This window comes from Staurois parvus, unplaced genomic scaffold, assembly GCF_062004578.1.
Source record: "Staurois parvus isolate SC_StPar_1 unplaced genomic scaffold, SC_StPar_1.0 ptg000649l, whole genome shotgun sequence".
NCBI classification, from domain to species: Eukaryota; Metazoa; Chordata; class Amphibia; order Anura; family Ranidae; genus Staurois; species Staurois parvus.
Genome location: NW_028318445.1, coordinates 497,501 through 522,500, shown reverse-complemented (window position 1 = coordinate 522,500; position 25,000 = coordinate 497,501). Strand labels below are relative to the sequence as shown.

The following is a 25,000-nucleotide window of genomic DNA, read 5'->3' as shown; positions in this document are numbered from 1 at the left end:
TCGGGAACCGCTTGGCACTATGCAGTTTTGTTTTGTTTTTTTTTCCTGTGCCTGCAATTTTGGAAAGTGCAGAAATCTTCTTTTTTTTTTTTTTTTTCCCCCACATTTTCCGTAGGTACAGCAGACTGTTCAAATGAGTAAGCGGCTGTGCCCACCAAATGCAGCCGCCAGGACACCAGCATAGTGTGAACCTAGACTTGATCTTTCCTCCATATGTTGTTTATTGTACTGTCAATCATTGTTGTACTGTCAATCATTGTTGTACTGATCTGTTTTGCAGGAAGAGGAGTTCAAATGGCTCCTGAAGGAAGAAGTGCACTCTGTTCTGAAGCAGTTGCAGGATATATTGAAGGTCGGTGATACAGTGATCAGTACCCAATATAATGTGGCAGTCTGTGTATTTGGTATTCTTCATAGATGTGGTTCATGTGAAGGGTTTTTTTTTTTTCTTAATATGACACCAACCTTTTCTGTAGTGCTGTGCAAAGTCTATAACAGTAACAGCATTAGGGAGACCTGGGTCTGGTAAATTCTAAAACTTTCAATGCCCTCCCATAGTGTAATAAAAAAAAGTGTATACTCCTTCAAAAAAGTATAATCGAAACGCATTCAAAATTTTATTTAATAATTCCTAAATCATGTGTCAGTGGGATCTGCGCCCACAGGGAAGAATAGCCACTCAGTTCATTGGTGTCAGTGGGATAGTGACCCTCCAGGGAAGAATAGCCACTCAGTTCATTGGTGTCAGTGGGATAGTTGCCCTCCTGGGAAGAATAGCCACTCAGTTTATTGGTTTCAGTGGGATAGTTGCCCTCCTGGGAAGAATAGCCACTCAGTTTATTGGTTTCAGTGGGATAGTTGCCCTCCTGGGAAGAATAGCCACTCAGTTTATTGGTTTCAGTGGGATAGTTGCCCTCCTGGGAAGAATAGCCACTCAGTTTATTGGTTTCAGTGGGATCTGCACCCCCAGGGAAGAATAGCCACTCAGTTTATTGGTTTCATTGAGATCGGGGGCCCCCAGGGAAGAATAGCCACTCAGTTCATTGGTGTCAGTGGTATTGGGGCCTCCAGGGAAGAATAGCCACTCAGTTCATTGGTGTCAGTGGTATTGGGGCCTCCAGGGAAGAATAGCCACTCGGTTCATTGGCGTCGGTGAGATCTGGGCCCCTAGGGAAGAATAGCCACTCAGTTCATTGGTGTCGGTGGGATCGGGGCCTCCGGGGAAGAATAGCCACTCGGTTCATTGGTGTCGGTGGGATCTGGGCCCCTAGGGAAGAATAGCCATTCGGTTCACTGGTGTCCCTGGGATCAGGCCCCCCCAGGGAAGAATAGCCACTCAGTTCATTGGTGTCCTTTTTTTTTTTTTTTTGTAAAACATTCCTGTGCTGAGAACACGTGCCCAGCACAGTTGTCAGAGGGAACTGGAAAGCTCCCGATACCTACTTGCGAACGGGAGCCTTCCAATCATCTGACTGCTGTGCCAGCCAATCATAGTGGTCATATGACTGTAAATGCCCTCCTCTGCCTCCTCTTGGAATTTTGAAGCTCTTAAAGGGCCAGGAGGCTGCAGCGGGAAGGGGGTGCAATATTATACACTGTCACTAGTAAAGATTTCTAGTTTTAAAAAAAAAAAAAGAGAGGAGCCTGTGCAAGACTATTTGCCTACCCCCCTCCCCCGCCATGTTTGCCACCTTTTGGTGGGGAGCGGATACCTGTTTTTGACAGGTACCCGCTCCAACTTCTGGTTCAGTTTGCCACGGCCAAGTGAGCCGGCAGTGCGGCCCCCTACTTGCTCCCGCAACTTTCACAGATCCCAGAAGCCTGCCAGACTAATCAGGTGCAGTGCAACTCGCGCATGCGCAGTGGGCACCAGGCTGTGAAGCCGCAAGCTGTCACAGCCTGGTGCCCACAGTTGAGATGTCAGCACCGTAGAGGAGAGAAGGGACGGCGAGGGTGAGTACATTGCTGGACCCTGGGACAGGTGAGTGTGTGCGTGTGTTTTATTAAAAGTCAGCAGCTACAGTTTTTTTGTACACTTTTTTTTTTTGGTTTGGTTTGGTTTTTTGGTTTTGGTTGTTTTGGGGTTTTTTTGGGTTTTGGTTGTGTGTGGGTTTGTTTTTTTTTTTTGTTTTTTTTGTTTGTTTTTTGTTATTTTTGGGTTTTTTTAGTAGTTTTTGTAGCTGCTGTAATAAACACAAAAACGTCCGGAACTCCACTTTTCGTTCCACCGATTTCAGCCTGCTGTTTGGCAAGTCTGCTGTGAAGGGGTTGATGGCTGTGACATGTGGAAGGTTCGGAGCAGTGAAGCAGCACTGAAGAGCGGTTCTGAAGAGGCGATTGAAAAGTGGTGACCTGTAGTGTAGACCGATGTAGGCTGTGACCAGATCTGTGTTCTTTATTGGTGTACATTTGGAGACTAAAGAGGAAAAAGGAGGTGCTAGATGGGTCAGATATTTCCCAGCATCTCTTTCGTTATATTTCTAAGATTTGTTGTCGGTCTCACACAGGAAGCATCCCGCAGGTTTACACTTCCCAGTGGAATGGCGGATGGCTCCACCAAGCAAGAGAACTTTGTGTTGGGAAGCTCCAGGTAATTGAGGAGTATTGGGTCCATATATGCCAGTGGCAATTCCTTTTTTATTACTGAGAGGTTTGCTCTGACTCTTCTCTTCCTTTTGCCCATGTACAGCACAGATCAAGTAAAGGGAGTTCTGACACTACAAGGGGACACCCTCTGCCAGGCTGTGAGTATCTCTCATATATATATATTTTTTTTTGTGAAATCTGATGGGATGTGAAGGGAAATTTTAAAGAAAAAAAAAAAAAAAATTGGGGGGCAGGATTGGGTGTTGAAGAACATGTGCCAATGTATATATCATGAAAATGTTTTAGCGTCTTTCATTTCTACAATTATTTTATTTTTTTCCTTGTCTTTGACTATAGGAAGTCAATTTAAAAGTCTTGAGGACCAATCAGCTTCTTCACTTTGCCTTCCGGGAGGACAAGCAATGGAAGATGCAGCAGGTAACACAGAATAGCCCTTCTGGGGCCCATTCGTCCACCATTGCTACACTTTTTTTTTTTTTTTTTTAATATAGGAAATAGAAAAATTAATGAAGCACATACAGTTGCTACACAAGCCATGTTGTCACTTTTAACCTTTTTAAAAATGACCTTTCCTTTTCAACAATCTGCAGTCGCTTTACTTGTATGTTTAAATTCAATGCAAGAAGGCAATCAAGTGGCCCTCTGTACACCATTGTTATACAAAACAGACCTCAAAATTGTCAACTTCTGTGTGTGTGATTGGCTCCATGATTTTCCCGGAAGTCTGCACTAGCGTACAATGTACGTGTTTTTTTTTTTTTTTTTATTTGTTTTTGTTTTTATTTGTTTTTGTTTTTTTAGATTTTAGACACCTCCCCTGCAATAGGAATTTCAGTTCAGTTGTAGATGATCTGCAAAGGTTAAGGGGACACAGATCCTGCACTCAGAAATATATATATATATATATATATATATATATATATATATATATATATATATATATATATATATATGATTTTGCGCAGTACTGCCAGCCTGTAGCAGTACTTCTACTACAGGGTGGCGGGGAAATGTTTTTTTTAGAGTGCTATGAAACCCTAACAAAAAATTTTCTCTTCTTTGCTTCCTTTTTTTGGTCTGTTACATATACCATTTGACAGTGTTTGTTTTTTTTTTTTTTCTGTTATATCTGCTTACTAAGAGCAAAAAAAGTGTTAATCCTACCAGAAATGAAGGGCTGTCCTGTGCACACATTTATTGAAAGGAGTCTACTTGACCCTCCTAGTTCTTATCCCGGGAATACAGAATGATCCATTTCTATTTTGTAAAGAACAGCAGAGTGGGAAGGAGGTGTAGTTTAACAAAAGACTCGGTACATGGAAATGCTGTCCATTAGAACTTAGGAGCTGAATGCATTTCTGAACGATCAACAGATATTTTCCTATATTATCAGGTCTAGGGGATAAATATGAAGAAATGTGCATATGTTGCAGAAATGTACTAAATGCTTTTTTATTTTATTCTGGCCTGACATGCACTTTGAGATGCACTTTCTGTTTTTTGTATCAGATTCAGGATGCCAGAAACCATGTGAATCAGGCAATTTATCTGCTCACCAACCGGGGTGAGAATTACACCTTCCAGACCGGGTCTGAAGTACTGAAGGTAAAGGAATTATCGGGGGGGGGGGGGGGGGGGCTTAAAGGGGGATTATCGGACTTGTGTTCCAGGGCTCTTCCTTGGTGCCCTGTGTAAATCTTCGTATTTCCAAGAGATCTGCTTTAGAAGACAGTCAGTGCTTTCATTTTGTAAAAATTATGCTGAAGTGATTCCCATTGTAGAAAAGGGGAGAAAAAAAATTACGTAATCTTGTTGGCAGCCATGTTGTTTGATAGCTTTGCATGGAATCATTCTGTAATTTAACATCTGATTGGGTTGTGGAACTTCTCTTGCAGCTGATGGATGCTGTGATGCTACAGTTAACCCGAGCCCGCAATCGCCTCACAACCCCGGCGACCATGACACTCCCAGAAGTCACTACTAGTGGACTAACGGTAAGACCAACCATCACCGACTTAAGTTCTCCTCTTCTTGAGAGATCTGAAAACCAATTGGTTTAGTATCTTAAAGTGGCTGATGGATTTTTTTTTTTGTTTTCCTTAATCTCTTGGTGCCGGCCGAACGCAAAAGTGCGGCCTCCTGGCGTCTGGGCATAGACGCCGAGCAGCTGTACATTTGCATTGTATTAAAAAAACCATTTGCGCTGAGAGTGCGCTCCCAGCGCACACCTTCGGTACTCACGGAAAGGTCCTGATCTTCTCTTGTGATCAGGACCTTTCCCGATCATGTGACCGCCGTGACAGCGAATCACAGCGGTCACACGGTGTGACAGCGAATCACGGCAGTCACATGACCCTAAAACCCTGCCCGCCTCCCGGCTTCTGGAACCCTTAAAAGGCACCAGCGCCTAGAGGTTGAAGCAGTGGTCTCCAAACTGTGGCCGGGGGGCTGAATGTGGCCCTTTGCATATCGTTTACCTAGCCCTTGGGATACTATTCCTCCAGCTGTCACCATCAATGGGCAATAATTCCTGCACCAATACCAACAGTGTGGCACTATTCCTCCCACCAACATCAACGATGGGGCACTATGTGCCCGTCTGATACCAACAATGGGGCACTAATATTTCCCCTAATACCAGAGATGGGACATTTATTTTACTCCCATTGGTCACGTTATGGCCCCTCTAAAGTCTGAAGCACAGTAAAACGGCCCTTTTTTGTTTAGAAAGTTTGAATACCTCCGCCTTAAAGTATAACTAAATTAAGTGGAGAGAGATTAGAACCCCTGTCTGGTTTTTATTGCTGTCTGTGTCCCCATTATGGAGAGTCACACCCTCCATTTATCCTGCTTACCATTATCTTTGAAAGTAAAAAAAATCTCAAATTTTGAGTTGTTCCCGGAAAAGTAATCGTGGGGAAATCTTCTAATGGGGACACTAGTTCTGGTGACCTGGAGGTCCCCAAGGAATTCCCATCATTTTTTTCTTTTTAAACAACTTTTATTGTCAAGATAATAAAACAGTACTTACAGAATCCACAATGATATTACTGCATCAACAGGATTACACATAAATAGAACGATGTGGATACGCAGATCCCGTAATGGACAGAATAACAGAAATAGCAATCGAACAAAACAGAAACCACAAGGATCTAAAGCCTTCTTGACAATACCTTACTTTTTACCTTTTTATTCCTTCCCGTCCAGATGTAAACATAAATGGGGGGGGAAAGGCACAAAGCCCAAAACGTGTCTTCAAACAATAAAAATAACTGTATCAACAACATCTGGTTCACCTGAGACATCTCATCGAAAAAAATGGGGGGGGGGGGTGCACATGATCTCCCCTAAGGGGAGGAGTGGAGCCACACTTCTGGTATAAAATGTCTCACACCTGCAAAAGTCGGTCCACTATTAGTTGAGGAGGGGCGAGCCCAGGGGTATCCAGCCAACTCTGCCATACCTGCTGGAACTTCCGATAAGCATTGCGATGTTGGTGCGTGGAGTTTTTCCCAAGGGAGTAACAAATTAACATAATCTACCCATTGCTTACTAGTCGGAGAAGCCGATGATAACCAATACCTTGCTATCAACTTCCTAGCCAAATATAAAAGTCTAGATCCCATAATATACCCTCCTGGTTGGAACGGTTCTCTGTCCAGTGCCCCTAGCAGACATTGCAAGGGATCCTGGGGAACAGTATACTGCGATACGAGATAAATAAACTGGAGAACCTCACTCCAATATCTATGTAACTTGGGGCAGCACCAGAGCAGAAATCCTCTAATTTGCCTAATTTCCAGTTTGACTATGGGACAGGAAGTGAAGGGGAAATCTCTGCAATGGGACACAGATGGTGGGGGAAAAAAAAAATCTGACGGGTCATAACCTTCCCTTGCTCTATCCAAAATTAAACAAAGGTTTGCCTATAATTCTATTTAAATGCATTTTTTTGCATTCATTAAAAAATAACCTATTGTCCGCTCCTGACAATGCCCAAGCCCTGTCTTGATCCAGCACTGTGCCCTAGAGCAGTGGCCCTGCGCTCTCCCCCTCCTCACTGGACTCTGTGAGAACAGCAGGAGTCATTGCATGTGTTCATGTACAGTATGGTGTATCCAACACAACAAACACTTTACTCCTGCGCTAGGAAAGGACTCAGTAGACCCAATAGGAATGTTCTGGAATTTTCTGGAATATGCACTGCTTGCTGCCCTCAACAGACCGGGGTGGTTCAAATACACTGGATACAAATGGAGAAACAGAAAAAGGGCGCACCGACCTAGTGCATTATCGTTTAAAATAATTTATTAAAGAAACAAAAATAGGTATCATACTCACAATGGACAGGCATGTCAAACTGAGGAAGAGGTTGTCCTTGAAACGCGTTAGCCAGTTGGTCATCCAGGGTTCCATCGTATGGACTCAGATGTTGTTTGGATCATACATCTTGTTCAGTTTGACATGCCTGTGTCTTGGTAATAACTCCCATTCATTATAAATAGGCTCCCAATACACCTCAAAAGATGAAAAAAAACATACTTTTGTGATACACGTTTTACTGGGCTCTACTGTACAATGAATGAGTTGGGGTGCCTTTCATAATGAACAGTACTGCAATGCACATTGAGTGTTGCCACACTGGAGCCCACTGGATTCACACCAATGTGTTTTTTGCTTGATGCCTTTCCCATTGAATCAATGGAAATGCATCTCAACATATGTATTAAAGTGGCTGTTAAAGCAAAAATGTTTTTCTAATAAAATAAGAGGTTTATACTTGCATGCTCTGTCCATTGCTGTCAATGCTGTGCTCTCCTCATGTTAATCAGATCCAGTGATGAGGGAGTGGGGGATCGGGGCTGAGTCTCACTGTGTGTGTCAATGGACACACACAGTGTGACTTTGAATCAAGCCTGCACGTGTGCCACCATAGAAAGCCTGGGCTGTTTTTTGTGCAAAGCCTTTGCACAGAACAGGTAAGTATCACGTTTTTTTATTTTAAGTAAAAAAAAAAAAATTACCTTTTTACAGTCACTTTAAGGTCTGACTTTTTGCGCATTATGGCAATGGACAGTAAAAGACGTGTGTACCTGCAATACACCTCTACAAATGTGACTCTGCAGCAAGCCACTGTGTATTGTGGTGCATTGCATTGCTAAAAAGTGTGTGTGTGTGTGTGTGTGTGTGTGTGTGTGTGATCTATGGTGATACATTGGCAGCCTATTTATAATGAATGGGCTGCGTTAACACATGTGTTAATGCACCAAAATGGAATACAATGTTCCAGTGGGGACTATTTCTCCATCCACCTCATTTGTGTGGATGAAGGAATCCGTTCGTCTAAACGTCTATGGCCAGCTTAGCTGTTCAGAATGGGGCATTTTGTTGCATCCTGTGTAGTCATTTGTTACCGAACTCTAACAGGGCTGATTTTATTTCCCCTTTAGAAAATGTTTACCCCAGCGCTTCCACCCGACATTCTCCTGAATTTCTATGTTAATGTCAACAAGTTGTGTCTGCTGGTTTATCAGCTCCACGCCCTGCAACCAAACTCTACTAAGGTAAGCGATGGTTAAAGGATTGTCCCAGAATGCTTTGGTGCCATCTGCACCTTGTTAGCAAGCCAATCACAAAAAAAGGTTTCCTGATCAATAGTCAACAGCCCCAGATTATAAAATGAACAAAAAAAAAGAACCACCTATGGGATTTGGGACTTTCAAGGCATAAATGTGTAACAAAAAAATTATTATAAAAAGTACAAACTCTTTATTATGTCAAATTTTCACATATAGACATACAACATATAGACATACAGTGAAGGAAATAAGTATTTGATCCCCTGCTGATTTTGAATGTTTTTCCACTCACAAAGAAATGATCAGTCTAAAAATCGAATGTTCGGTGTATTGTAACACTGAGAGACAGAATAGCAACAAAAAATTCAAAAGAAATGCATGTCTAACAAATTAGGCAACAAATTTCATGAGGGAAATAAGTATTTATTTGATCCCCTTCACAAAACATGATAGTACTTGGTGGCAAATCCCTTGTTGGCAAGCAGAGGTCAGACATTTCCTATAGTTGGCCACCAGGTTTTGGCCCACTCCTCTTGGCAGATCCTCTCAAAGTCATTAAAGTTTGATGACTGATGTTTGGCAACTCAAACTTTCAGCTCTCTCCACAGATTTTCAATCGGAATAAGATTTGGAGACTGGCTAGGCCACTGCAGGACCTTAATATGCTTCTTCTTGAGCCACTCCTTTGTTGCCTTGGCCGTGTGTTTTGGGTCATTGTCATGATGGAACAACCATCCACAATCCGTTTTCAATGCCCTATCTGAGGGAAGAGGGTTCTCAGCCAAGATTTGATGGTACATTGCTCTGTCTATCATCCCTTTTGATGCGGTGCAGTTGTCCTGTCCCCTTAGCAGAAAAACATCCCCAAAGCAGAATGTTTCCACCACCATGCATGATAGTTGGGATGGTGTTCTTGGGGTCATAGGCAGCATTCCTCCTTCTCCAAACACGGCGAGTTGAGTTGATGCCAAAAAGCTCGATTTCTGACCACAACTCTTTCAACCAGTCCTCCTCTGCATCATTCAGATGTTCAGTGGCAAACTTCAGACGGGCCTGGACATGTGCTTTCTTGAGCAGAGGGACATTGCGGGCACTGCAGGATTTCAATCCTTGTCGGCGTAGTGTGTTACCAATTGTTTTCTTGGTGACTGTGGTCCCAGCTGCCTGGAGATCATTGACAAGATCCTCACGTGTCGTTCTGGGATGATTCCTCGCTGTTCTCATGATCATTGACACTCCAAGAGGTGAGATCTTGCACCAGACCTAGGGAGACTGACAGTTGTTTTGTGTTTATTCCATTTGCGAATGATTGCACCAACTGTTGTCACCTTCTCACCAAGCTGCTTGGCCATAGTTTGGTAGCCCAGTCCAGCCTTGTGTAGGTCTACAATCTTGTCCCTGACATCCTTGGACAGCTCTTTGGTCTTTGCCATGGTGGAGAGTTTGGAATCTGATTGTTTGATTGCTCAAATAATTATTTCCCTCATGAACATGCAAATCAGTGCATAATTTGTTAAAATAGCAACAAGAAATTCAAAACAAATGCATGTCTGTCTCTCAGTGTTACAATACACCTACAATTCGATTTTTAGACTGATCATTTCTTTGTGAGTGGGCAAACATTCAAAATCAGCAGGGGATCAAATCCTTATTTCCTTCACTGTCCATATATTGCAACACAGGCAACTAGAAGAGGATAAAGAATAATTTTACGCATGCATACCCATATGCCTGTTTGTTCCATGAACAAGTGGGTATACTCACTTTTTTTTTTTATCTGGATCTTTCTGCCAGCAAGATTCTGCATATAAACATTAGTAAATGTGCAAGATGCTGTATAGGTAAATTGTTGATCAATATTGATTCAGCCCATCTGTTTTCAGAATTTCCGTCCCGCTGGCAGTTCTGTCCTGCATAACCCAGGAGCAATGTTGTAAGTACAAGGATCTTCTGTGACATGAATGTCTTGAATCCTACAGCTGGCTTGATGGTGTGGTGTTGTGTGTTTGTGTTTTATTTTTTTTTTTTTTTCTTCGTTTTGTTTTTTTATTCCCCATGGTAACCCAATTCCAGCTGCCATTTTTTTAGAATTGAGTCAAGGAAAAGCCGCTGCCTCCACTAGCAGCCAACTGGGTTATTTTCCTTTTTAAACCAGCACTTGAAGAAATGGTGGTTGGCCCCTGGTTCTTATGGCCATCAGACCCTTTGCTTTTAAATCAATATTCTGAACTATTAAAGTATTCCTATACAGAGCTATTACACTACACTACTCTGCTCTCCATCCCACAGTGAGCTGAACAACCAGCGATTTGAAATCAGTCACGTCCATAAAGTGGAGTGCGTGGTGCCGTGGCTCAATGACGCGCTGGTATTCTTCACCGTGTCGCTGCAGCTCTGCCAGCAACTGAAAGACAAGGTAAGATCCTGGCTATATGCCCTGCACACCAACTGAAAACACATATCAGGCTTGCTGTGGGAGGGCTGCAATAGCTGTTAAAAGGAGCAGCGTGCACATGACTTTTACTGTAGTGAAACTGGCCTCCTATTTAATGCTTGTCCCTTTACAGCTTGGTAATGCTTTAAGAGATTGTTAGTTTAGAAAATAAAATTTATGACTTTACAAACCGGTTTATACTTGCTTGCTCTGTGCAGTGGAACTACACAGAATGGCCCGGTCCTCCACCAGTGCCCTTGGTTCCTCCCCTTCTTGGTGTGCCTCCAAAGGAAGCCACTCGTGCTCCATCCTGAGCCCCACTGCCTACGTTGATTGACACGGGCAGGGGGGCTCGGCCCTTATCACAGGATTTGGCTGACAGCAGCAGGAACCAATGGCTCCCTCAGCTCCTGGCCAAGCCTGTGAGAGCAGGGAGATGAGGAGAGAGCCGTTGTTGAAGATGGGCACTGCATTGGACTGAGCGAGGAAAGGGGGTGAGGGTGCAATTCTTTAACCTAAGCATTGCTTACCTTTTTAATGCAAGGAATGTATCAAGGTAAAAATGTTTAGGCTGTACAACGACTTTCATAAAAGCTTTAGTGACATGTTAGGGAGGAGAAAATGTGGGATGGCGTCACTGAAGATGCTTTTTGGGTGTCCCGTTGTTCCTTCTCCTGGCTAAACGTTTTTTTTTTGGGGGGGGGGGGGGTTTTCCCCACTAGCTGTTTTTCCTTTTCCTAAATTCAACCCACCCCCAAAACAATTCAGCTCCAGATGGTAAATGTTGAACACAGATCCTAATGGAAGTGCTGATTGCCACTTTTATACAAGCTGCTAGCAGGCTTCATAACTTCTTAAAGCTTGTTGAAAGCCTGCTAGCAGCTTGCCTAAAGTGTAAGAGGGGTAAAACATTTCATTTAAGCTGCGTTCATTACTATGCCCCCCTCCTGCACCTCCTATTGATATCAATGAAATTGCATCAAAATGCATGTCAATACACATCTTCAAGGTGCCTTGCAATCCACTTGGGGCCCATTTACACCACTGAGCTGCATTAACATGTGGTGTGCTGTGTATTAATGTGCCTTACATAAATTAAAAATGAATGGGTTGCCAGTGCACCAGAAATACTGTATGTACCATTCTCGGTTGCGGACCGCACTATAGCACAGCAATACAATACTATCTATTAGCAAGGAGAACTGGGTGAGATTCAGAATAAATGGAACTGCATCGCACCAACACGTGTAATGTGCATTGCCACAACTTGATAGAGAATGGGCCCTTTGTATTGAATGTCATCGTGCACCATGGTGTATTTGCATACTTTATGATGCATGTTGATGTTCATGGAGATGCATTGCTGCTGATATCATAGAACGTGCTTCATTTACCTAGCATATAGTAGCCATGTCATAAAAGTGTATTGAATCTTTAAAATCTCAGTGGATTCCAACAATCATTAATTTTGTTCCCCCCTTCTTCCTTTTTTTTTTTTTTTTCTTTTTTTTTCTTCCCCAGACTGCTGTCCAACACTAACCCCTATTATTTTTTTTTTCTCCAGATTTCCATATTTTCCAGTTACTGGAATTTCAGACCATATTAAGCCTGCTCATGCCCTTTCCTTTTGTCATCATCATCCTGCTGCCTGTAAACAAGAGTAGTCCTTTAAGGAAAGAGAAGTCCGGTCCTATATGTCCTATAGTCTCTAAGCAGCTGTAGAAGATCTGCAAGAGCATCCATGCCATTGGATCTCCCAGGACTCATGAACTCTTGTATCAGCTGTCTTTGCCCCAAAGACACTGCATCCCCCATCTTTGGGAAAGGCAGACCACAACTTGGGACACTACACATGAATGTTGTAAATTGATGTACATGTATTTTATTTATTTGCTTCTTCACAGCATTTCATCACTAAGAAGGGACTTTGGTTTATATGTTCTTTTGTGGACGTGACTGCATTCCAACGGCCAGGGAGGTGACTACGTAAGCGTGTTCGCACAGTAGGCTCGAATTTGGTGTTGTGGGAACTCCATCACTAATCTCTACGTGGGAGTTCCCAACTCCACCCAGCTGGCATAGCTATTACAAGTTGGTGTCATTGCATACATTTTCCCACATAACCACTACACCAAGACTTCAGCCTGGAGTTGACGAGGGCCAGGAATTGATGTGAAGGGGTGTGATCTTAAATTTGAAGAAAAAAAAATTACATTTATGATGCAGTCTCTCGCTAACATTATATATAGGAAATGCTAGTCTGTCAATAGCATTAGCACTAGTCCAATACCCCCCCCTCCCCCCAACCTTCCAGAACCAGCCCCTAGTATCCCCCCACCCTTACCATAGTGTTAATACCTGGCTGCATCATCGATTTTATTACAGTGGGGACAATTTGCTTGGCTCCATGTATTGGATTCACACCAGTCCCTGCCCTGAGCTTACAATCGAAGGACTCTTGTGTACATACACATGCCAGGACCATTTAAATGAGCAGCATATCTTTCGAAGTGTGTGAGGAAACCCATGTATGTGTAGGAAAAACATACAAACTCCCATGCAGGCATGTGTTCTCAGTGCTGCTAGTGCCCTTTTGTACCGATACAGTTGTGTATTTTTCATGTTTAAAGGCTGTACAGTTGAGATCTTCTGTCCTGACATGTTGGTATGTGTTTAGTAAATGTATAAATTAATTCTCAAGCATAGTTTTTCTTCTTCTTCCTTTTTTTTTTTTGGGTTGATCTTATTCTGCAAAGAGGAGCAAGATTGTGACCCCCAAACTCCTGACTATGGAGTAGTAAGTGCATATAAATGGATCTCCGATTAAAGCACTACACCCAGGGGGTCACAGTCCAGATACAATTTTGTTCCAATGTAAAATTAGGTGAGAGACAATACAAAAAAGCTAACACATTCCAAGAACCAAAACTTGCTCCCCTCATCAGAGCCTAAGGATGTGAAATAATGTATATGGACTGGACTGGAGATACTAAGTATATGGTATTTTATCCAATTAAGTGATGTGCCCATCAACAGCAGGTTTAGGTAGCCTGCTGACTAGCACTGTCCTTCATCACTTAACTGGTTAATATACCAAATACTTTGTACCTCCACTCTGTATACGTTGCTTCTGATCTTTAAACCCGATAGAGAACAAGTTTGGGCCCTAGAAACATGTTGGCTTACTGGTATTGTCTACTATCTGATTTTACATTGGAATATGTTTTTGATCTGGACTATCAATCATGCTGCAGTGCTTCAATCTCAGATGTATTTCTTTGCATTACAAACCAAGGAAACTATGGAAACTCTTTGGCATGTAGAAGACCTCAGCCCAAAATGTAATACCTTTTTATAAATACCACTGTATCCCTACTCTATATTAATACCAGTGCTACCTATCCATTCCCCCAATTGTAGAGTAGCACTTGGCCTGTTCCTGGTCCTGTAAAGGGAATGTATAGTGGTCTTTCTTTATTAGGGTTAGGGCTTAAAAAAAAAAAGAGAAGTAAAAATGTTTTTTAGTCATAACGATGAAATATTGCATGTTGCTATTATGTATTCATTTCAGACATTCCCCCTCCCCCCCTTAATGCCTTTTAAAAGATAAAACATGTTTACAGAGCTCAATAGCCTAAGCTAAAATTGGTGCACAAACATGCTCTGCCCACTCTCCCTACATGGATCTGCATGACATTTCAATCAGACACAAAAGGTTTGATTTACTAAAGGTGCAGAGACTATTCACCAAGGAGAATTCATTGCTAGGGAAATGAAGAGAAGCAGTGTTTACCTTACCCAATCCTGTGCAGGGGCGGAGGGTTTTTTTTTCTGGCCCATAATTGGGCTTTCAGCGTATTCATCACCATTACCTTGCAAACTGCATGTTCTTTCTACTAAGTTAAACAGTGAATTGACCACAGACCATATGAAAGGAGACTGTTACTGCTATATTATCTATTTAGGTATACCATAGTGCTCCAGGAATTCTTTATCCCATTTCAAATGTTAATTTACAAAAACTGTATACATAGTAACAAAAAAAAATATTTAAGTAAAACTGACCTGAAAACAGTTGTCCTTTTTGAAATAAGCCTATGCGTGTGTGGTTTTTTTGTTTTTTTACAGCATTGCACTATATGTCAACATGTTATTAAAGTAGAACTGTTAGAAAAAGGAGAGACTCCCTAAAACTGGGACTTTAAGGGCTTAAATGGTACCAAAAATATTAAGTACAAATTTTTATTTGTCAAAAAAAGTTATGATATATAGACATACAAAACATCATGGAGAGTCATAATACAGCATCAGACTATGAAATTACATGATAAGGATACTCAGTGTGACTGTGTTTGGCCATTAAAGCTATAGATTGGTATCATCATAGATGTAAAAAAAACTGCAGCGATGCTAATTTAATTGTTCCAATGCGTTTCGGAATGATTACACTTCTTCCTCAGGGAAAAAGAGAAGAACTCTGCATATGGATGACATCATCTACAAGATTAAATGTATTTATTTGGAACAAATCTCATATCCATAACAACATGTAATACCTTGTAATCTGTAGATATACTTACAATATATAAAAAAGCAAAAAAAGTAGTTGATTAAAAGATCTGATGCTTCAGAAATGTTGCCTCATAAGGGTAGGGGCTGACTGAACGAGGACGGCAGAAACCCCCCACGAAAAGGCCTCGAATCACATCCAAGGTCACTGCAATGGATGATTTTGTGAGTAAATGAAAACATGCTATATATCAGGGCTTAAAATTTCAAGTCTAGACCTACGAGCCAGGCATAAACCTTACTCTCCACCAGTTGCCCCACCCAACCTTGCCCAGGTCCGCCTCCAATCCCACCCCCGGCCTGTCCCCTAGCCCTGCTCCCAACCACACCCCCTTAAAGCTTATGAAATTAACTTGTGTCCCCTGAGGCGGTAGAGAGCGGGCCTCGTGTCCCCCAAGGTGGTGCAGAGTGGGCCTCTCCTCGTGTCCCCCGCGGCGGTGAATAAGAAACCGGAAGTTGGCTTCACAACGAGGCTTGGCACGCAAATGGAACATAAATCAATTCCCGGGGCCTGGGGATTGCATTGCAGGCCACCCGCTCCATCTGTGTTTGCCACAAAGGGATTTCCCCTCGCATTTGGCGAGCGGGTGAGTGGAATTTTCAAGCCCTGCTATATATCATAACCTAGTGTCACATTAGTTTGTAAAACGGGTCCCACCATGAAGTGTATAAACCTCCAAATCACCTCTAAGTTGTATTCGATGGAATATTGTAAGAAACACCCCCAAAAGAAGAGGGAAAGGGGAGGAGGTACAAGTCACTACGGCCACACCACGAAAAACTGCAATAAATGACTATAAATGTAAGTCATAAACACACGTAATATGTCTAACAGAATATAGGGGCAGCACAGTGGCTAAATGGTTAGCACTTCCGCCTGGCAGTACTAGGGTTGTTGGTTCGAATCCCAGCCACGGCACCCACCTGCCTGGAGTTTGCATGTTCTCCCTGTGCCTGCGTGGGTTTCCTCCAGGTACTCCAGTTTCCTCCCACACTCCAAAGACATGCTGGTAGGTTAATTGGCTCCTGTCTAAATTGTCCCTAGTATGTGTATGTATGAATGTGAGTTAGGGACCTTAGATTGTACACCCCTTGAGGGTTAGGGACTGATGTGAATGTACAATATATATATGTAAAGCACTGTGTAAATTGCCGGCGCTATATAAGCACCTGAAATAATAATAATATAATGTTGATTAGAAAAACATGGAAAACCCACCATAAAGTATCTCAATGTCCAAAACTGATTCTATATCCTCTTCATGTTGACACAATGGGTATAATAAAGGGCTTCAAAGGCAGATATGCTAAATTGGGACTACAGATTATTACAACCCCACCATGGAACACTGCAAAAAAAATGACTGCATGTAAAAAACGTCATAAGAACACATACAGTGGGGCAAAAAAGTATTTAGTCAGCCACCAATTGTGCAAGTTCTCCCACTTAAAAAGATGAGAGAGGCCTGTAATTGGCATCACAGGTAGACCTCAACTATGAGAGACAAAATGAGAAAAAAAATCCAGACAATCACATTGGCCGATTTGGAAAGAATTTATTTGCAAATTATGGAGGAAAATAAGTATTTGGTCACCTACAAACAAGCAAGATTTCTGGCTCTCACAGACCTGTACCTTCTTCTTTAAGAGGCTTCTCTGTCCTGCACTCATTACCTGTATCAATGGCACCTGTTTGAACTTGTTATCAGTATAAAAGACACCTGTCCACAACCTCAAACAGTCACACTCCAGACTCCACTATGGTGAAGACCAAAGAGCTGTCGAAGGACACCAGAAACAAAATTGTAGACCTGCACCAGGCTGGGACGACTGAATCTGCAATAGGCAAGCAGCTTGGTGTGAACAAATCAACTGTGGGAGCAATAATTAGAAAATGGAAGACATACAAGACCACTGATAATCTCCCTCGATCTGGGGCTCCACGCAAGATCTCACCCTGTGGGGTCAAAATGATCACAAGAACAGTGAGCAAAAATCCCAGGACCACACGGGGGACCTAGTGAATGACCTGCAGAGAGCTGGGACCAACGTAACAGGCTACCATCAGTAACACACTACGCCGCCAGGGACTCAGATCCTGCAGACCTGTCCCCCTGCTTAAGCCAGGACATGTCCGGGCCCGTCTGAAGTTTGCTAGAGAGCATTTGGATGATCCAGAAGAGGATTGGGAGAATGTCATATGGTCAGATGAAACCAAAATAGAACTGTTTGGTAGAAACACAACTCGTCGTGTTTGGAGGAGAGAGAATGCTGAGTTGCATCCAAAGAACCCCATACCTACTGTGAAGCATGGGGGTGGCAACATCATGCTTTGGGGCTGTTTCTCCACAAAGGGACCAGGACGACTGATCCATGTACAGGACAGAATGAATGGGGCCATGTATTGTGAGATTTTGAGTGCAAACCTCCTTCCATCAGCAAGGGCATTGAAGATGAAACGTGGCTGGGTCTTCCAACATGACAATGATCCCAAACATACCGCCCGGGCAACTAAGGAGTAGCTTCCTAAGAAGCATTTCAAGGTCCTGGAGTAGCCTAGCCAGTCTCCAGATCTCAACTTCATAGAAAACCTTTGGAGGGAGTTGAAAGTCCGTGTTGCCCAGCGACAGCCCCAAAACATCACTGCTCTAGAGGAGATCTGCATGGAGGATGGGCCAACATACCAGCAACAGTGTGTGCCAACCTTGTGAAGACTTACAGGAAACGTTTGACCTCTGTCATTGCCAACAAAGGATATATAACAAAGTATTGAGATGAACTTTTGATATTGACCAAATACTTATTTTCCACCATAATTTGCACATAAATTCTTTCCAAATCAGCCAATGTGATTGTCTGGATTTGTTTTCTCATTTTGTCTCTCATAGTTGAGGTCTACCTATGATGCCAATTACAGGCCTCTCTCATCTTTTTAAGTGGGAGAACTTGCACAATTGGTGGTGACTAAATACTTTTTTGCCCCACTGTAATATGTCTGACAACATATAATATAGAATGGAAAACATAGAAACCCACCATAAAGTGTTTAGAAATCCAGATTCTGGTGCATTTCCTCTTTGTATTGGCACAATAAATATAGTATAATGTGGAGCTTCAAGGACAGATCTGTCCACAATAGGTTCAAATCTCTACGGCCACTCCACAGGACACTGCAATAAATGACTATATATATGGGTCATAAGAACACAGAATGTGTCCAACAACATATTAGATAAAAACCCACCATGGAATGTCTCAATATCCAGATCTTCTTGTATTTCCTCTTAGTATTAACACAGTAAATATATAGTATAGGGCTTAGAAGACAAATATGTCCAATTCCATCCCATCAATATTTTATTATTTATTTCAGGTACTTATATAGCCCTTTACATATACTATATATTGTACATTCACATCAGTCCCTAACCCTCAAGGGGTGTACAATCTAAGGTCCCTAACCCTCAAGGGGTGTACAATCTAAGGTCCCTAACCCTCAAGGGGGTACAATCTAAGGTCCCTAACTCACATTCATACATACACATACTAGGGACAATTTAGACAGGAGCCAATTCACCTACCAGCATGTCTTTGGAGTGTGGGAGGAAACTGGAGTACCTGGAGGAAACCCACACAGGCAGAGCATGCAAGCTCCTGGCCGGTGCTGCCCTGGCTGGGATTCAAACCACTGTGCTGCCAGGTGGAAGTGCTAACCACTGAGCCACTGTGCTACATATATATGCTACATACTAACACATTGGGACATTAATTTACAGGAGCATTTTTTTTTTTTAAGAGATTTCACTACCCTTTTAAAGCCCAACTCCAGGCAGCAGTGCAAAGGGTATTTTTTCATGTTGGCCTAGCACAGGGGTCTCCAAATTGCAGCCCACTGCATGGTTTTACGTAGCCCTCTAAAGTACGAGGAGCACCAATATAAGAGGGGCTTAGAGAGGAGCTCTGATGGGCTCAAGTTCTTTGCTTTATATTACTTAAAGTGTTACTAAACCCACAACAGTACAATCAGTCTGTATATGCAGTAAAGCATGCTTGTTATACTCACTGTGGAACCTAAGGGGTTAATCCTCTACATTGTGTAAAAAGTCTGTTTGATTCTGACTTCTCTGATCCTCCCCTTTTTCCTGTGTCCCCCTTTTATCTCCTGGTATGACATATTGTGTGGAGTCACTCTGCAAATGCTCACTTTGGTGTGTATTGCTAGAGGTTTTTTTTTTTTTCTTCTTTGGAGAGCACATGATCAGCACTGTCCAGGGGTCAGTTGTTCTGTATCCTCCTATAGCAGAAAGAAAACTCCTCCTACAAGCTTTAATGTGCTCTGCTGGACACTGATAGAAGCCACAAGATTTCTATATACTGCTGATGAAAAAAGGTATTTAGCAGTTTATATTTACCAAAATAATTGCATTTTCATGTTGTGTGTACTGTGGGAGACCAGATATAGTGAATGCGGGGTCCGGGGAGACCAGATATAGTGAATGCGGGGTCCGGGGAGACCGGATCTAGTGAATGCGGGGTCCGGGGAGACCGGATCTAGTGAATGCGGGGTCCGGGGAGACCGGATCTAGTGAATGCGGGGTCCGGGGAGACCGGATCTAGTGAATGCGGGGTCCGGGGAGACCGGATCTAGTGAATGCGGGACCCGGGGAGACCGGATCTAGTGAATGCGGGACCCAAGGAGAGCGGATCTAGTGAATGCGGGACCCGGGGAGACCGGATCTAGTGAATGTGGGACCCGGGGAGACCGGATCTAGTGAATGCGGGGTCGGGGAGACCGGATCTAGTGAATGCAGGGTCCGGGGAGAGCGGATCTAGTGAATGCGGGACCCGGGGAGACCGGATTTAGTGGATGCGGGGTCCAGGTTTAGTAACACTTTTTTTTTATTTCAAAATCATATGCGGATTACAAAAATAAATACATTTGATTTGTTCATTTATAAAACAGATTTTTTTTTGTCTGCAAACATTTGTAAAATATACGATGTGGCCCTCATACTGCAAAAAAAAAAAAACAGAAGATTTTGTTACCTGATCCTCCACTCCTCCCCATACTGTCACCAGTCAATTGTCCCTGATCACCGCCACACCAGTTATATAATAACACTGCACTGGACTGGTGACAAAATATATATATGTAGTGGTAGGGTAGTTAGTGAGCAGTGTGTAGTGGTAGGGTAGTTAGTGAGCAGTGTGTAGTGGCAGGGTAGTTAGTGAGCAGTGTGTAGTGGCAGGGTAGTTAGTGAGCAGTGTGTAGTGGCAGGGTAGTTAGTGAGCAGGGTAGTTAGTGAGCAGTGTGTAGTGGCAGGGTAGTTAGTGAGCAGTGTAGTTAGTGAGCAGTATGTAATGGTAGGGTAGTCAGTGAGCAGTGTGTAGTGGCAGGGTAGTTAGTGAGCAGTATGTAATGGTAGGGTAGTTAGTGAGCAGTGTGTAGTGGCAGGGTAGTCAGTGAGCAGTGTGTAGTGGCAGGGTAGTTAGTGAGCAGTATGTAATGGTAGGGTAGTTAGTGAGCAGTGTGTAGTGGCAGGGTAGTTAGTGAGCAGTATGTAATGGCAGGGTAGTTAGTGAGCAGTATGTAATGGTAGGGTAGTCAGTGAGCAGTGTGTAGTGGCAGGGTAGTTAGTGAGCAGTGTGTAATGGCAGGGTAGTTAGTGAGCAGTGTGTAGTGGCAGGGTAGTTAGTGAGCAGTATGCAGCAAGTTAGGGCAGAGTGGGAAGCGTCTCCTCATTAGCCACTTACCACATGGCTGAAGATGGAAGACTTGCAGGACTGCTACATCTGCTCCTCCTCCTGCCCCATGTTCAGCTGCCGGATCAACCAGAATGAAGTAGCCACTTGTGTGAGGCGGGGGGACGGCAGCTACACCCCCAGCTCCAACCACCACCTCTGGCTGTCTGCGGAGAAGCTGCTTACGTTGAGAGAGTCCGGGTAGAGAAAAGAATCATAGGCAGCCACTGTTGGGCCCCCTGCCGACCTATAGGAGCCTGGACCCAGTACAGGATAGTCTGTACCCCTTCTCTATTGGCAGCCCCGTTATGGTCACCATCCATGTAACAATCAGACCATACAATCTCTGTACAATCAACTTTAGATTTACCAACACCATGCAATATGAGCATCTACGTAATCTATCCAATCAATTTATATGCCACCAGGCATGCCCTTGCACTACATAGTTGTTGGCAGATCTAAAGTAGATTGTACAATCAGATTGTAGATGTGGCCTGCTTTAGTCTTCAGATGCCATACTGTTCAACCTTTCACTCTACTCCTTCACTGGAAGTGTTCTTTCTTGTACCTTATTGCACACGATCACTGGATCTACAACTTGTTCCAGGTCTACATCCAGCACACTGAAGACAAACAGACGTTTTTCATATCAGGAAAATTGTATTTGAAATGTTAAAACGATATTTTATACCGATCTGCATTTACAATATGCTTTTTTATATTGCATCTTAATACATGTTCTCGAGTCTGCGGTCTGTTATTTCAACATTTATTATTTACAAAATTATAAATAAAAAAGAAAAAGTTATAAAATAAATGTTTGAGAGATACGTTTGTATCCCTTCATCTAAAATCTCGATGTTGCAAACATGGCTGCCGCCACCAAGGTTTGCTCGTTCAGTTACACTGCCCGGGGTCAGTCCTGTAAGAGTTTGTGTTTTATGGATGAGCTCGAAGAACAAAGATGGATGAATAAAGTTCCTGCAGCGGTGCGAGCACATAGTTCATGCGAATCGTAATCGTGAGCCCACTCTACGTTCCCCCAGCGCTGGATCTGTACCGGAACACAATAACAAACAACGTGCTTAACCACTTCACATTCGGCGCAAATCTTTAATGCCTCACACACGTTAAAATCTCCATTTTGCTAGAAAAATTACTTAAAGCCAAAACACAAAGTATAAATTTTATTGCATAGTTACACTGTATACTATAGAAACAGAAAATCAATGTAGTAATCACTGCTACTATAGTAATCACTGCTACCTCCGGGTCCAGGGCCAAGCAGCTGCTTTGTTGCATAGTGAAAACAACTTGCTCAGCACAGGCGCAAATCACAGCTTGCATTTTTCTCAATGACGGCAAGGCAGTCTTTGATGATGTCATGACGTCCCCCCCTCATCCAATCAGAGAACACTTTGGATTTATTTACAAAAATGCAAAGCATTATGTGAATGGTGGCTGTGCCAAGCGAGTGAACCTCTGTGGTTACTATGCAGCAAGACAGCCACTCAGGACCCGGATAATGGCGGTGATCACTGTAGTAGTGCCGATTACTCAACTCATTGTTGAAAGGCAGAAAATAATGGTTTCCCCTTACCTGGTACTCTTCCTCTAAGCAGGATAAAGCTACAGCTTTCTCCACAGTCAGGAAACGGTCTAGAAGACCCATAGAGAGGACCAGAGACTTCAGCTGTGTAGTAATGAACTCAATGCCTGGAAAGAAGCAACCATGAGAAAAGGGTTAATCCAGCATCTATCTTTTTACAGATTTTTTTTTTTCCAAAGTGAAAAAAAAACAAGAGTACAGCACAGTAATCAGAGAAATAAATACATTGGCTACCAGCGCTGAGCTCTCCTTTTAGCCCGAGTTCACATACGTGAGGGTCCAGTTTGCAGTGCAATTTATAAAAGACTCCGGTTCGGTTTCATTTAGTGGTTTGGGTTTGATTGCAATGCAAATTGTTAAAGTATCGCACCTCAACCGGGCTGAAAATCGTACCAGACTCTTTTAAATGGCACTGTGGCTGCCCCGCACATAAACTATATTGCCAAAAGTATTGTCCCCCCCTCCAAATCATGTGATTCAGGTGTTCCAATCACCGCCATGGCCACAGGTGTATAAAATCATCACCTAGGCATGCAGACTGCTTCTACAAACATTGGTGAAAGAATGGGTCGTTCTCAGGAGCTCAGTGACTCCAAGCGTGGTCCCGTAATAGATGGCCACCTGTGCAATAAGTCCATCCGTGACATTTCCTGGCTACTAAATATTCCACGGTCAACTGTTAGTGGGATTATAACAAAGTGGAAGCAACTGGGAACAACAGCCACCAAGTGGTAGGCCACGTCACATGACAGAGCGGGGTCAGCGCATGCTGAAGCGCACAGTGCCCAGAAGTCGCCAACTGTCTGCAGAGTCAATAACTAAAGACCTCCAAACTTCATGTGGCCTTCAGATTAGCACAACAACAGTGTGTAGAGAACTTCATGGAATGGGTTTCCATGGCCGAGCAGCTGCATCCAAGCCTTACATCACCAAGTGCAATGCAAAGTGTTGGATGCCGTGGTGTAAAGCGCGCCACCACTGGACTCTAGAGCATGGAGACGTGTTCTCTGGAGTGACCAATCATGCTTTTGTCTGGCAATCCGATGGACATGTCTGGGTTTGGCAGTTGCCAGGAGAACAGTACTTGCCTGACTGCACTGTGCCAAGTGTAAAGTTTGGGGGAGGGGGGATTATGTTATGGGGCTGTTTTTCAGGGGTTGGGCTTGGCCCCCTAGTTCCAGTGAAGGGAACTCCTAAGGTGTCAGCATACCAAGACATTTTGGACAATTTCATGCTCCTATCTTTGTGGGAAGAGTTTGGGGATGACCCCTTCCTGTTCCAACATGACTGCACACCAGTGCACAAAGCAAGGTCCATAAAGACATGGAGGAGCCAGTTTGGGGTGGAGGAACTTGACTGGCCTGCACAGTCCTGACCTCAACCCCATAGAACACCTTTGGGAAGTATTAGAGCGAAGACTGTGAGCCAGGCCTCCTCCCCCGACATCAGTACCTTACCTGACAAATGCACTTCTGGAAGAATGGTCCAACCTTCCCATAGACACCCTCCTAAACCTTGTGGACGGCCTTCCCAGAAGAGTTGAAGCTGTTATAGCTGCAAAGGGCGGGGCCAACTCAATATTGAACCCTACGGACTAAGACTGGGGGACCATTAAAGTTCGTGTTCGTGTAAAGGCCGGCCGACCAATACTTTTGGCAATATAGTGTATGTGAACCAGCTCCATAGAAAAGGATTTTGGTTCACATGTCATGCAAATTGGAATTGGCTCAAAACGCATCCAATTCACATATATGTGATCCGGGTCTTAAATGCTATTTTTTTGGCTGTAATACAATCCAACAGCTCCAGTGTTTTGTGTCTCTGATCCTGAACAAGTATGCAGGTCAGGATTCTATCTGTACCTTGTCTTCACTTGGTGCATGCTTGTTCTTGAGCGGTGACTCCAGAAGCCATTGGATTAGCAGAAATGCCAAAAAACTAACATTTTCTTAAGCAGCAGCAATCTGTAACTCTAACAATGCAAGTTTTCTTCAGGATATTTCTAAGAGGCGTGTCCTTTTGGAAAGGAAAACTTGCTGTAGAGATATTTAAACTGGCCAAATGGGACCCGGGGCTTACTGACCTAATAATGCCCAGGAGTTGTATGATGCCAGGTGGCGGTGGAACACCTCTTTGGTCTCAGGAGGAATGACAGGGCCCATGATGCTGGTGGAAGAGCCGATCTCAACATCATACCTGGAAAAAAAAAAAAAAGGAATACAGACTTGTAGTTTCTGAGCGGAATATAGCTAATACTGTAAGAAATAGATCAGATAAATCAATCTGATGGGGGAATCCCTCTCGCAGTGCTAATGTGTTCAGCAGGTAGGGAGACGTCCCTGCCAGCAGAACACAAAGAACACTGATGGCGACTATAGCCGCAGAACTCACATGAAAAAAATCCTACAGGCTGGATGTACAGAAGTCGATCGATGGATCGACTTCAAGCGGAAC

General features: G+C 43.3%; 2 protein-coding genes across 3 annotated transcripts in view; one reads left to right on the top strand and one right to left on the bottom strand.

Annotated features, from left to right (window-relative positions):
* ROGDI (rogdi atypical leucine zipper) overlaps positions 1-14,716 on the top strand; it is a 52,330-nt gene extending 37,614 nt beyond the window's left edge. The window contains exons 2-11 of the mRNA XM_089694090.1: positions 281-352; positions 2,508-2,590; positions 2,690-2,744; positions 2,944-3,024; positions 4,117-4,212; positions 4,503-4,601; positions 8,061-8,174; positions 10,073-10,122; positions 10,479-10,605; positions 12,188-14,716. Of these exons, the coding sequence (XP_089550216.1) occupies positions 281-352; positions 2,508-2,590; positions 2,690-2,744; positions 2,944-3,024; positions 4,117-4,212; positions 4,503-4,601; positions 8,061-8,174; positions 10,073-10,122; positions 10,479-10,605; positions 12,188-12,229 (819 nt within the window). The 3' untranslated portion in view covers positions 12,230-14,716. The remainder of the gene's footprint in view (positions 1-280; positions 353-2,507; positions 2,591-2,689; positions 2,745-2,943; positions 3,025-4,116; positions 4,213-4,502; positions 4,602-8,060; positions 8,175-10,072; positions 10,123-10,478; positions 10,606-12,187) is intronic.
* A 6,861-nt stretch (positions 14,717-21,577) lies between these two features.
* ATPAF2 (ATP synthase mitochondrial F1 complex assembly factor 2) overlaps positions 21,578-25,000 on the bottom strand; it is a 14,801-nt gene continuing 11,378 nt past the window's right edge. For both annotated transcript variants that reach the window (XM_089694087.1, XM_089694086.1), the window contains exons 7-9: positions 24,630-24,742; positions 22,538-22,653; positions 21,578-21,991 (exon numbers count right to left, since the gene is read on the bottom strand). In XM_089694087.1, coding sequence (XP_089550213.1) covers positions 21,854-21,991; positions 22,538-22,653; positions 24,630-24,742 — 367 coding nt within the window. In that variant the 3' untranslated portion in view covers positions 21,578-21,853. The remainder of the gene's footprint in view (positions 21,992-22,537; positions 22,654-24,629; positions 24,743-25,000) is intronic.